Genomic DNA, 14,473 nt, shown 5'->3' with positions numbered 1-14,473 from the left:
TTGAATTTTAAGAGATTTTCGTAAATTTAAATCGTTTCTTATACGGTCTTAGGACTCAAGGTTTAGACATAACGCTAAGTTCTCTAATTTCTTATTTTAATAGAGGGAAGTGAAGCACCTTTGAATTGGGGCAGTTTTGAATTGGGCTTTTTTCTCCTATTTTCAAATGGAATTGAGGCTTATCATGATGTAATTTAGCTTTGCAATTGGTTTGTTGAGCTAAATTATATCATAATAAGGTCCAGTTTCATTTAAAAATAAGAGAAAAAAGATCAATTTCAAAGCTGCCCCAATTCAAAGGTGCCCCACTTCCCCATACAGATTTTTTTTTTGGAAAATTATGACTTAAGATTGGATTAAAAACGACATACAGGGAAAACTGGGGCACCACTAAAGACGGGGTAGCACCAAACACAAATTTTCATTGTTAAACTATTTGGAATATCTCAACCTTTTTTTTTCAGTGAACAAGCATCCTCACAGTGCCTATAAATGCCTATAGGTCTTGTCTTCGGAAGTTGAATATATGATTAAAAAAAATCGCAGTGTTTGGTGCTACCCCATGTTTGGTGGTGCCCCAGTGTCCCCTACGGTGATTGTGCCAAATTTCGGCATAATTGCATGTAAGCGCCAAAATCTCCAGTTTAAAATGTAATATTTTTAATACAAGTTGATTTTTTTTATAACTTCTTCTTAAGGAGTGTTTCTTTTAGAAAATTATACACAGAAAACAATATTTTGTAAAATTGTTCGTAAATGTTTGTGAATTCCCTTTGGGAACTTACGAAATGGTCCTAAATCGTATAACCCACAAACTAGTTCGTAAAAGTTTGTTTTTTTCATGAACATTGTTCATAAAATGATCACTTGACGAGCATTTTGTGTATTTTTACAAACATTTGTTCGTAAACACACAAAAAATGTTCGTAAAATGGTGTCATTTGTTCGTAAATGTTCGTCAAATGTGTGGCAAAACAAAAATTTACAAACAAATGACAAAATTTCACGAACATTTCTTGTGTATTAACGAACATTTACGAACAAATGGTTGTAAAAGTACAAAAAATGTTCGTCAAGTAATCAAGTTACGAACAATGTTTGTGAAAAAGTACAAACTTTTACGAACTTGTTTGTGGGTTATACGATTTACGAGCATTTCGTAAATCCCCAATAACAATTCACAAACATTTACGAAAAATTTTACGAAATATTGTTTTTGTGTAGACAGTTTATCGTCTTTATTATCTCTAAAATCATTCTTAATACATTTTAAAATGAATAAAAGTGTAGACATGGCCTTTAGGGTGTCTACACATTGTAAGCAGTTTTCTTCAAAAATGGCTCTTTTGAAGGAAATCATCTGCACTGCTGTAGGTAGAAACGTCAAAATTCTGTCAAAAATACGATTTTTGACGAAAATTGCTCCCAATGTGTAGAGGCCTTTACTAACCATATGTAATTTTTTACTCACCATATTTTATTTTTTAAGTAACAACAAATTTTTATGAAAAACCATTACAAGTTCAAGAAACTTGGGAGAATGATAACAATCTGTTAAAAATTTTTGATGAAATATAAGCCCAATGTGCAGGTATTTTTCTTCAGAAATTCCTTCAAAAATAGGACTTTTTCTTTCAAGAGTTTTTGAAATAATTCTAGATGAAATCAGAACCAATGTGTAGACACCTTAATTCAAAAAATTTACAGTCGAGACACTCACTCAACCCATTCAGTCAATGTACTTAGAAATACCTAGGATATAAATTTCAGATTTTGAAATTAGCTCCTTGCAAATTAATAAATGATTTTTTACTGTTCGAACTCTACGGAGAGAGCAGTATATACAGTGGCGGCCAAAATAATATAATCAGTTTGTAAAGCTTAAATTTTTTTTTAACTTTTATATTTTCCCAATTTGTTGATATAATTCTGAAGTAGTAATCTCCAAATTATTAGAATCGTAGATTGAGGGTTGTTTTAGCCACTAGAGGTCTCTATTTTCACAGAATACGTCAATAGTGAAATTCAGTTCAGCCAAAAAGATTGGAAGACTGTTATTTATGGTTTCTAAACATGGCTTTATTTAAACTTATCCGATTTATAGACCACATTCTTTCATTTAAATGAAAGTGGTCCTATAGTGTTTTTTAAACCTAATTTCACTATTGATCTATTCTGTGAAAAATAGAGACCTCTAGCGGCCAAAACAATACTTATTTGACGTAAGGTAATTATTGAACATTTCTATATCAAAATTATATAAACGAATTGAAATAAACAAAAATGTTAAAAGTAAAATAGTTGTCTTTGCGGAGGTGGTTCTATTGTTTTGGCCGCCACTGTATAATCCCTCGATTTTTTCACACACCAAAATTTCCGCCTTTCACCCCCCGGAGACCACTTTTCTCAACAAATCTTCACGTTTCAGACGATTTCTGAGAAATGTCGTCACGCTGTTTGTCCGTCTGTCCGTCCGGCTTTCATCAGCTTTAGAGGCCAAACGGTTAGAGATAGAGGCTTGGGACCTTCGGGGGACTCCCCCCCAACATAAGTCGACCCAAGGATCGTTCACATACCCCTAATGATCCCCAACCTCTCCCTTTCCCCTCCAAAACTATGTTTTTTGGGATTGGTTGAATACGCGTTGTGTGATTTTTTTTTATTTTTGGATATGTTTTGGAGATTACCCAGGTGAATATTTCGTCCTTAGATGAAAATCCCGTTGAATTATTCCTAATAACGGCTTTTCAAGGTCAAAGATTAAAAAGACACTAGAGAGCACATTTATCAAGCGAATGGAGTCATATATGGGGTCGTTGGAAAAGTCTTGGAATTTCCTACAAAACTAAACCGGTTCCAATCGGTTTTGAATCAGTATTGAACCGGTTCATAACCGATAAAAAAATGTTATCTGAAAATCAATCCTATGACTTTTAAAAATTAATTTGGGGGATCTTTTGAGAGATTTATGAATCGGTTCAAATCGGTTGAGATCCGGTAAACGGTATATGATGCAAAAGTACTTTTGCGGTATAGCATCTATGTCACGAGTTCGAACATTTCGCAAAGCATTGGATGCTTTGCCATCCTTTTTTAAGAAAAGAATTGAAATTAAAAGTTTCAACAGTTCTTTATGCATTGATTACTGATTGTATCGATTGAAGTTTAGACGTTTATCGGTTATGACGGAGATTTTCTAGCAAATAAAAGTGCTTTAACTTTTAAAATAGTCGAATAACGTGCATAATACAATTTTCAAAATTCATTAAATGGCTCGTAAAAGCGCGTTAAATTTGATGAAATATATAATTAGAGTAAAAAGCTTCCAGATCATTTAACATATATCTACCACATGAGTGAAAATCAATAAAATATTTGCTACATATCTTTCTATTAATTGCAACTTTTAATAATAAAGTTGCAATTAATTGTTACACTCCATAAATGGTGAAATGGATATTTTGTGAAAAGGAAATAATTTTTCAGGAAAATGTAATTTTTTGTTTTTGATAAAATTAATAATAAAAATGGATATAATGTTCTGGACACTAGGAATATCTGTAAAATTGACTGACTGTTTATCGAGATGAATATTAAAATTTTATTAATAATTCATTAAAATATTCAATATAGCGCTTTTGAGAAACTTTTTGCGATTTCAAAGAAAAAAAATCATTTAAAAAGCAATGAAATAAAATTTGCGTTTTGAATGAGACACACTTTAGAAGGAAAATCTGCTTTGTAGAGAGAAATAGTGGAATAAATGGTTGCGAAATATTCCCTTTAGAAAATGATAATTCTTACGTTCTAGAGAGGATTGTTCTTCTCAGTTCAACCATAGTGATAGTGTCTGAATACGAAGAAATACATTTAGAGTTTATTTAATATTAAATTGTTTCTCTCACATTTCATGTCTCTCTCCCGACAAAATCTCTGTCAATTTTCTTTCTTCTTCTACACTATTAATTGCAAAATCCATTTAACATTGAGTATTTTCTTAAGAATGATTCCACCTTTCAGTAAATAGACTTCTCGCCTTTTCCACATTAAATATATTTTTCAATAAATTGGCTTCATCTCTGTAAAAGCTTCTTCTTCTTTTCATAACTTAGAGGATTTGATAAAAAAGAACACACAGTAGAATTCTCAGAATATACTTTATAATATCAACGGAAAATATAAACTTTTCAAAACGAACTTCTTATCTGTTTCATTTTCTCTCTTTTTTTTTAATTATTAGGAATACTTGTCTCATAAAAATTGTGTACTCAATCAATTCCAAATGTTTACAACACTATTAACACTCGCACACATTTTTTTTTTAGGAAAAATGATTTCTCAACACTGAGAAAATTGTCTAATCTTTCACATCGAATTTAATAAGTCTCACTGAGAAGTTTTTCTCTCCTTAAAAACAAAAGAAAAGAAAATATTCTCAGAAAGAAATTGATTATTATTTTTCTTTTGGTTTTTTTAATTTTCCTATAATCACACACACAGTTATATTAATGTTTTTTTCTTTAAGTGAGACTTTTGGGGTCTATTCTGCCAAAAGAAAATATTTCTTATAGATTTTGTATTCAAGGTAATTAGTTAGAAGATAAAAAATAGCACAAAAAATTAAAAGACAGAACAGAGCCCTCTGTCTCTGAACATTTTAAAGTTTGGTAACTCGCCTGCAATCACACGGATATCTCCTGGATTTGAACACGCTTCTTGTTGGAACCGGAAGCCTGCGAAGAGCCACCTTGCTGTCGCAAAATGCCAACACCGTGGAAGAGTTTGGGAGGAGGAGGAGGGTCGGGGATTTCAGGACTCCCATTCTGCTGGATGTCTGTTTCATTAACCTCGGTGCTGACATCTTGTGACAGTGGACGATCACTCTGTGTGCCCTGGTTGCAGTGACCAGAAGTTTGGCTAGCACTGGAGTGAGGACACTCAGTCTGCTGACCTGTTGAGAAGATCTGAGGCACATGGGTTGTCATTTCATGCGGCGAGGATCTTTTGCAGTCAGGAACACGAGCATTGCTAGATGTAGAGCTATTTGCAGGAGAACACTGATAGTCCTAAACATTAAAAAAAAAACCAATCAATGTAGAATCCTAATTTGTGGCATCCCAAAGACATTTTTTGATGCAGGCTAACAAACAGATTCAATCCTGACATGCTCACCTGCAGCTCTACATCACAGTACTCCTTGACAGATCTCTTCTCGCTACCAGCGCTATCGTATGATAGTTCCACGAAGCTCCCAGCTCGTGGTTGACCCGGATGGAAATGATGGTGATGAAAATGGAAGCCAGGCGGAAGGCTCTGTAGACTTCCCTTGCGACTGTGCCCTTTGAGGGTTGGTGACATTGGCGTTTCAGTCTCAAACAGTTCCTCCTTTCGCTTCGTATCACTAGCCCGTTTTTCGCGTTGATAGTAGATGCCAGCGAAGATGAGTATATTGAGTAGGAGCAAGAAGCATCCTACGGCGATGGTTATGGTGAGGGCTGTGGTATAGCTATGGAATTGACTGTTGGCTAGCCGACGCAGCAAGTTGTTGGCACCACCTTCGCCACCTTGGATTACCATCTCTTGCTGCTGATGAGGCCTAGTTGCTGCAATTGTTGGCACCACTGTGGCATTGGGTGGACAATCTACGGGTGAACCACAAAAGGTCACAATGCAAATTCCCAAGATACAATGAGCATGTGTTCAAGTGATTCTCTACATGTTAAAGGGGGTGAAAATTACAGAATTTATTGCATCCAATAAATTCCCGAATGTAGATCAATTGTGGGATATTTTCCATGCCATTTCACTTCATGGGCAGATGCTTTATGTTAGGTATTTGAAAATTGCAATAAATAGGGCAGCAAAAGCTTAAAGTGACATCTGTTGAAGGCCATTTAAAAAAACGTGTGGTCATTACGTGTTAAAATAATATACAGTGCCCGCTCTCTAATCCGGATCGGCGTAATCCGGACGAGTTCTCGACGCTTACATCTTAAATAATTTTGAAGTTATGTATGCATGTCTGTTCATCAATGAAAATGAATTATCTTGTGAAGTTTTTGATTAATAAATGAAGTATAATAGCATAGAATTCTCTAATTATGTCTTTTTAATCTTTTTTAAAACTTTTATTCTAATTCTACAAAAAAAATCTTGTATTATATTTTCGAGACGTTGAACAAATTCGAAAAATCCACCCGGAAAATGAAGCGGACATCTGTCATATTGTCTCCCAATCAACAGTATTATAGTAGAGCCCCGCTATAGTCCATATTTGGTTCCAGATTTGACACTTGGGTCGCACAACCCAGCGAGCACAGTTAGCAGAAAAAATAGCATTTTCAGCATTTTTTTGCTGAATCGGTTTGCTGGCCAGTCAGCAGCTCTCGAACAAAAAGTGCTAAGCAAATACATGAAAATGGCACTGTTTAGCGCTCGCAGCGGATGATGACAGAATTAAACACTGTCGGTAGATGGCGCTGGAAACCATTTAGCAGATTTTCTCTTTCATTTTTTTTTCTTTTTCTCTCAAAATGAACTTGGAATTTCCCTTGAAATTATTTATCAACTTGGGGGATATTATAATCACGATTTTTATTACCTATATATTGTTATAGGATTTATGCTGCGGTACGCTGTCAATAGGAGAAACTGAGGCACCATCAAACAGGGGGTAGCACTAAACACTAATTTTTATTTCTAATCTACTTGGACTATCTCGACCATTTCTTCAATGGACAAGCATCCCTATAGTGCCTATAAATTCCTATAGGCCTTGTCCTCAGAAGTCGAGTATCTGATTAAAAAATCGCAGTGTTTGGTGCTACCCCGTGTTTACTGGTGCCACAGTTTCCCCTAGAGAATGGTCAAAAATAGGAGTATTAAACATACTCCCGACCAAAAATTCTGCATTTTTTGTGAATTGCGTAATTATTTTCTTGAGAAAAAAAATTTTATTTTGGGGAAATATTCAGTCGGGGGTTATAAAATTATTCATTATTTATAAAAAATATGTTTTTTCTTTTGAAGAAAGCATATTTTCCTCAAGTTTTGCAATTAAATATTGGCATTTTTCCTGAAACATCCATCGATGTATTATGCTCACATTCGATCACAACTATTGTAATTGATCGCGAAACTGGATTTTTCTACATATTTAACTTATTTATGGTAAATAAAGTTGCAGAAGCATTAAAAAATCGTTTTAAAAGATGTGGCTTCCCTACTTAGTAAGTTCAATGATAGTTTTAAAAATTCTATTAGAAAAATTTTTATTAGACCAATGCTGTATTGGTCTAATAAAACATTTTTGGATTATAAAATTTCTGAAGCGCATTTTTGCGCAAAAAATTACTTTTATTATCTCGCGGTATGATAGCAAATTAACAAATTATTGTTTTTTTTAATACTACACATATTCTTTTTTAAATCAAAAATTTATACGATTTGATGATTTATTTTCTAAATTAAAATGACATGTGTTCATATTTTTTAACCCTTTAACGACGAGACAGTTTTCGCTGACCGAAAATCAGCAATAAAAATTAAACCGATAAACAAAACTTCTGAAACGTCTTACATCTAGCCTTAGAAAATCCAACAGTCTGTTTCAGTGTATTTCTTGCCTCTACGAACGATAGAGACAAAAATAACTAAAAAAAAATAAGTAATTTTTCTGACGATACCAATAACTGATAATTTTCACTCTAATGAAAAATAAAAAAAATATCAACAAAATAACAAAATATTATGTGTAAGTTATTGTAGTTTTTTTCCAAAGCGGTTTTGCTTAAAAAAAAATAGGAAGTATAAAAAAAATCAATTTTCAATATGAGAATTTAAAAATTCGTCATTTTTTAGCTTAAAAATTTACTATATAGCAAATATCTGGAGACTTGCAAAAAATATTCTAGATTCCCTCAACCTTCTATTTTACAATTATGTGCAGACATAAGAAACAAATAACTTTAGGTAGTCAGGAAAGATTATTTTCTTTATGGGACACCGGTGTTCCAATCGTCCTTAAAGGGTTAAACTAATTTCCTAAATGTTTGTGTACTTATATCAGTTAAGCTAAATAATAGCTTGTAAGGGAAAGCCTCATAATTTTGGACAGGGTGCTTAGAAGCATTAATGTTCCAAGTTTGAAGTGTGATATTTTCAAAACTAATTGATATTTGTTTCAAACGATTCTTTCACACCTCTGATTTATTTATTCCAATTTTCCACTTCAAATTGTCAATTTTTCCGAAGAAAAATTGCTTATAAAAAATAAAATAATATTTCTCAGAAATAACTTCCACTTAATCCCTTTTCATGAGAAATTCACAAAGAAAACCAGGACAAGTGAAAGAAAAGGCGAATGAAAATAACGTCTAGGGACATCTTTGACTGATGTTTTCCACGAGGTGAATTTCGAAAAAAAAAATCATTAAATGTGATTTGCATGTGCAAAATCGAAATCATCTCAAATATTCATGGTAGTGTCTGCTCTTGCAGAAAATGTGAAAATATTTGCATTGGAATATTTTGTGAGAGAGTGGACAGTTGGGGGTTTTTTGACAGTAAAAATATCTCCAATAAAATCTTGCACATGAATAATTTAGGTAAAATATTAATGGTTTTTTTCAAATTCCACAATATTTGAATTTTTGAATTCAGTTAATTATTGCAAAAACGCTACATTTTCAATTTATGCCCATGAATATCAAATAGTTATATTATTTCATTCTATTTAATCAAACAGAGTTCAATAAACTATATTATGAAAACAATTGAAAAACATTGATTTAAAGAGAGAGAAGACCGTTAAAAATTTGTATTAATTTCTAATAAACTTAGTTTGCTATCGAAATATCAAATTTATTGTTCTACCGGTTCTACCTTTCTGTTTACTGCTCGAAGCCAAATAGAGAACAGTTTATATAATCCACTTGCTTTTCAAATTGTGAGACGATTAGAGGCCAAACGGTAAGAGCTATCGACTTCCGATCTTTGACAACTCCTCCTTAAGTCAACATTATCTAAGACAGTCTTTTTTTCCGACACCCCTCTTTCCCCTCCAAAACCACGTTTTTTGGCTTTTTCTTTCAAAAACGGCTCCTCCTACGATTTTTTTTCATTTTTGGATATGTTTTAGAGGTAGGGTAAATTAAGTTAACTCAAAACCTGCATCAAATGGAAATTTTTCGCTACTCCAAATGGAAACGTCACTGTGTTCACGATAAATACAGTACTAAATTATTATATTTATATATTTTCTATATCACAGTTTCATTTATTTAGTTAATTTTGCTCCAAATAAAGCGAAAATTCATTCATATTCACAAATTTAAATTTGTTAATTTCTCAGAAAAATTAAAAGTAATATGTACCTTTTCACCATGGAATTTTTCATAGATCGACCATGTTTTCCAATAAAAAACACAATAAGGTGACTGTTGTTTATTCGTTTTGTTTAACATTTATGTCATATTTCTGGATAATTTTAGTTAAATTAAGTAATAATCTTTATTGTTAACGGTACGTGAAGTTTTCAAATGAAATAATTACCTATTTCGTGAACATAATGGGTTTTCTGAAGTGTCTGCAAATGCTTCAATAGGAAACCCCGGAAATATGATTTTTTTGGAGATATTTTCTTATTGTTTTAGATGAGAAAGGAGAGAAGACCAGGAATAAGAACAAATCCTGCACTCAAGAGACACTCAACAAGATTTTGGAGGCCTTTCGTGATGGTTTCACTTGGACTGTTTGTCTCCAATTACAAACTTTCCCTTGCCTCCATTTGGATTAATTTATTTCCAATAGAAGCATTTTACACTCGCGTATTTTTCTTGTATTTAAGAAGTTTTTCAAATTTTTATTTAAAGAATTTTCACTAAACAGTAACATTCTAGAAGAGTCAAGGAGCAAATTTATGTAATTCTCTTCAAAAAAATATGAGCTTAATGTGTTGAATATTCTGTCAAAGTTAAAGCGTCTGAAAATGGTTTTGAATTTGGACATTTAACCTGGTCAACGCGAATATTTCGTTCTTGGATACCTATATTCGAAAACCATTTCGATATCGAATTTTCGAACATCATAGTTTAACCACTTTGAAGGGCATATTTTTTAACGGATTTGCTTAAATTTGAATTTTTTTTTGAAAAATCTTGAAATTTCAAACCCGTCTGCATCGGACTTAATCGATCATGAGTCGGTATAATGAATATATATATAGTACCCCTAATTGATGTATCTTTTTCAAAATTTTTTCAAAAACATTTTTAATTTGTTGGAAAGCTTGCGACACGGTTAGAGATCAAACGGTAAGAGATATCGACCTTCGGTCTTCAACAACCCCCCCATAAGGATTATTATCTAGGACAGATTTTTTTTATTTTTCACCCCATCCCACTCTTTCCCCTCCAAAACCATGTTTTTTGGCTTTTTTCGAAAACCGCTCCTAGGTTTTTTTTTTTCATTTTCGAATATGTTTGAGAGATAGTCAAGGCGAATATTTCGTCCTTGGACATCTATGATCGAAAACCATTTCAATATTGAATTTTCTTCGAATAGATTTTTTTTTAAACCGATTTACTTAAATTTGGATTTTTTTGAAAGATGTTGATTGCTGAAATTTCTGACGTGTATGTATCGGACTTGATTAGTAGTGAATCGATAATATATCCGTAAATGATTTGCCTTTCACGGATTTACTTTTTCATTTGTCCGTTTACTTATTACTCATGCTAATATATTTTAAGACATACTTTTCTTAAGCAATTTCTTATTTCGGAATGTTTTTTTTTAATTAATCAATCAATTTAATCGGTAGTACAGAGGTATGTATCCAAAAAGCATGCGAAAAGATAATATAGGATAGTTCTTTCTCGTAAGTTCGAGCACTCCGCAAAGCTGGGACGCCTTGCCATCTCTTTTTTATATTAAATTAAAATATTATTATTTTTAGTGTTTTTTGAACAAGAGCTAATTGTGAAATGTTTGTTATCCATGTTACGTTTTAAACTTTTATAAGTTAATTTCTGTTAAGAAAAAATATTCTTTAATTTTGTAGTCTTATATATTTATTCAATTCTTTAATTTCAAATTTTGTCTTTGGGATCTTTTATATCAATCAGAAAGAAAAAAATAAATAGCGAGGGTGAGATAAGTTCTATAAAGAGGCAGCTTCATTTTTAGCGATATTTTATTATGCTTTTCAGAGATAGCTGATACTTTCATGTCATAAGAGCATCAGACCTAACTTGAAATAAAAGGGATAGAAATTTCGATTTCATGAAATTCTCTTTATCTACTGTAAAGTTTAAATTTCATGACATTGTGATTATTATTAATTAAAAAGACAACCACAGAGAGAGAGAGAGATTCTTCTTGGAAAAAAAATTGATGAAAGTACTAGAACAAGTGGCAAAAGTTTTACTAAAAATACACTAAAATTTTTGGAAATTATAAAATTTTCAGTAAAATGATATCTCTATAAAATTGTATCATTCGAATTAACGAATTCGGTTATAATTTAACTATCTGAATTTACTGGTTCAGATTCTCTATAGTCATTTTTAATCCTCGCATCGCAAATTAATTCACCAAAATGTGAAGTTGCATGGAAATATAATGGTCCCAAGTTAAAGATATTGCAGCAATATTTCTAAAATAATATCATCCCCATCGTCGTATGATGGTAGCATGGTGGAGATTTATGGTTCATTGTTGAGGGAAGAGTGTAGTTGTGGAAGCCCCACAGAATCTAGTGCATATATACATATAGTAAATGGTTTCTGTATGAAAAGTACATATATATATATATCCTTGAAATATTGTACTGTATGGCGAACAATTGGTAAGAGAAAAATATTAAAAAGAAGCCCCCTAACTCGGGCAATTTTCCTCACGACTTGCAAAGAACTGAGCTGAGGAATCAATTAACCCATTAAGGACACTTCTTGCCACACAATTGCCACTCAAATGGAAGGATATTATGGAAATTCTCACTCTGAATGAGAGAATAGAATCGCACAGTTAAAATGTGAAATGCCTTCGGATTCAATTTCAATTTTAGTTACGAGTACTATATGCAAATGGTTATATAGAAAAGTTGCCATAAGGCGAATCCTTTTTAAATACAAGGCTTTTTCTATTAATTTTTAAATTTGCTTCTACAGAAAATTGTTTAGAAATATTAGGGGCATGTTTTTATATTATTAATGTCTAGAATTTTCAAGTGTCTTTTGTTGGTTCGTTGTAAAAATGGGACAATATTATTATTATTTACAAATACATGCCTGAGAGACTAAGCGTCTCTTTTTATAAAGCGTGTCCACGTTAAGATTGTACCAAATGTTTTGAAATTATTTATGACATATGTGAAACTCTCATAAAATTCTGTTCATTTTTCACTGAGATACGAAATAATAATGGAAAAGAGAAGGGAACTGATCGTGTACACTTATTTAAAAAATCCTGGAATCAATTACGCGGACCTTGGAAAACTCACAAATACCTCACGCCAGACCGTCCGGAAGGTGATTCTTCGATTCCTCGACAGTAAAACCATTGTCCAGAAAAAAATTTTCCAAAAAAATACATGGTTTGGATGGCGATCTGCTCATGTGGACGTCAGAGCAAAGCGTTCTTCATGCAGGGCAACATGAACTTGTCAATTTATATCACGTTAGATAAAAGGTAAATGGAACTCTATTTGCAGAAAAAGTCGTTGAAGTTCGAAGAATTCAAATTCAATTTCGAAGTTTCATACTAAATTTTCAAACAAGATGGGGAAAGTTTATGAAATATTGCACTAAAAAGCTCGCAAAAGAGTTACTCAGTGATTATGGAGTAATTGAGTAATGGGACAAGAACAGTAAGCGTCGTTGTTCTGTTTTATTCCTCACAACAATAATATGAAGACCGTCATATTTTGACTCTTGAACACTTCGAAATTCGAACAGGATGTACCTCAGCCACCTTGCGAAACTATCAAGTAGTAAGAATGTCTCTTTTTTAGATCTTCAAATAGATTTTTGAATTTTTCAAGATCTACTTCTGTACGGAAAGAATAAATCTACAATGAATTAAAGTTTCAAAAAATATTTTTCTTTTTTTATATTACCTAGAATTCATTTTTAAAGCATTATTATTGGGTACAATCTTATCGTGGACACGCTTTATGATAAGACTTAGGGAGAACCTGCATGTTGGAGACGCGGTGAATTATTCATTGATTACAACGTTATACAAAAATTCAAGATAATTTTCTGGATTTTGGAAGTATTATTTCTTAAAGGCAAAACAAAAAAAAGTGTCTCTAACATCCCGTTCCTCCATTACTTTTTTATATCAACCAAATACAATATAATAAAAATTTTATTGGTGTTTTTTTCAGGAAAATTTCGTCTAGCAGTCAAACAAGGTAAGACAAAAACTATTATACTTCGAGTAGTTTATTGGTTTTTTTGGATTCTCATTAATATAATATTAGAAATTGTTTTTTGAGATTATCAAACATACATAAAAATTCTATTTAAAAATTAACTTATTTGCATATTATTTTATAAAAATCTTCCTATATGCTAAAATAGTATAAAGTGAGCGCAAAACTTTCTCATTTAAATAATTGTGAATAATATAACGGGAGGAAGGGTAGAAGTTTTAAAACTTCTTTAGCTGTATTATTTCAATACTTCTTTGAGGAAATTTTCCCACTCAACTCGCCATTAAAAAGAAGAGAGAGTAGAAAAGTTACTTGCAAATGACGAAAATATGGCCTTCAATAGCAGAATGAATAACAGCAGTTTGGATGAAGATGAATTTAAACTTCAAATTTTGACATTGACAGTTTATTTGACAAAAATAGATTCGTCAAGTCATTAAGGGGATTCTGCGGAAGTTAATAATGGGAAATATCTTAGGTCAGTCAGCTCATTGCGAGCTTTTTCTTAATGCATACAGCTTCTTTAAGTGAAATAAATTTCATTAGCTATTTCATATGGTAAAACGTGAGAATTTTCCAATGCATTTTACTGCTTGAATTCCACGGAGACAGCTGTATATACAGTGACCGGCAAAAGTGACCCAATGTTTTGTAATTTTGTATAAAAAATTTAATATTTAATGATCGAATTTTTATATCACCTTAAACTTTTCTTCTTGAAAACTCTAGTCTAAAGCTACTACATGGGCCTTATAAAGATTTTTTGAGAAAAGTACAAAAACAATTTTTAGAACCCTTTACAATGAGGAAACATAGAGCCCAAACAGAAGTAGATTTTGATTCTACAATAGTGTCTTGGATGAAAGGTAAATGCAACTCTATTTTCACAAAAAGTCGTTAATGTTCGAAAATTTCAAATTCAATTTCGAATTTTCATACTAAATTTTCTAACAAGATGTGGAAAACTTATCAAATATTACACTAGAAAGCTGGCAAAAGGATTGCTCAATGATTATGGATTGATTAAATAATGGG

The 14,473-nt window shown here is 32.1% G+C and overlaps 1 protein-coding gene across 1 annotated transcript in view; it reads right to left on the bottom strand.

Moving 5' to 3' along the window:
• Positions 1 to 2,670: 2,670 nt before the first annotated feature.
• LOC129808247 (neuroligin-4, X-linked-like) overlaps positions 2,671 to 14,473 on the bottom strand; it is a 116,661-nt gene continuing 104,858 nt past the window's right edge. The window contains exons 16-17 of the mRNA XM_055858069.1: positions 5,173 to 5,642; positions 2,671 to 5,066 (exon numbers count right to left, since the gene is read on the bottom strand). Of these exons, the coding sequence (XP_055714044.1) occupies positions 4,683 to 5,066; positions 5,173 to 5,642 (854 nt within the window). The 3' untranslated portion in view covers positions 2,671 to 4,682. The remainder of the gene's footprint in view (positions 5,067 to 5,172; positions 5,643 to 14,473) is intronic.

This window comes from Phlebotomus papatasi, chromosome 3 (assembly GCF_024763615.1).
Source record: "Phlebotomus papatasi isolate M1 chromosome 3, Ppap_2.1, whole genome shotgun sequence".
Taxonomy (NCBI): domain Eukaryota; kingdom Metazoa; phylum Arthropoda; class Insecta; order Diptera; family Psychodidae; genus Phlebotomus; species Phlebotomus papatasi.
This window is presented reverse-complemented; position numbering and strand designations above follow the sequence as displayed.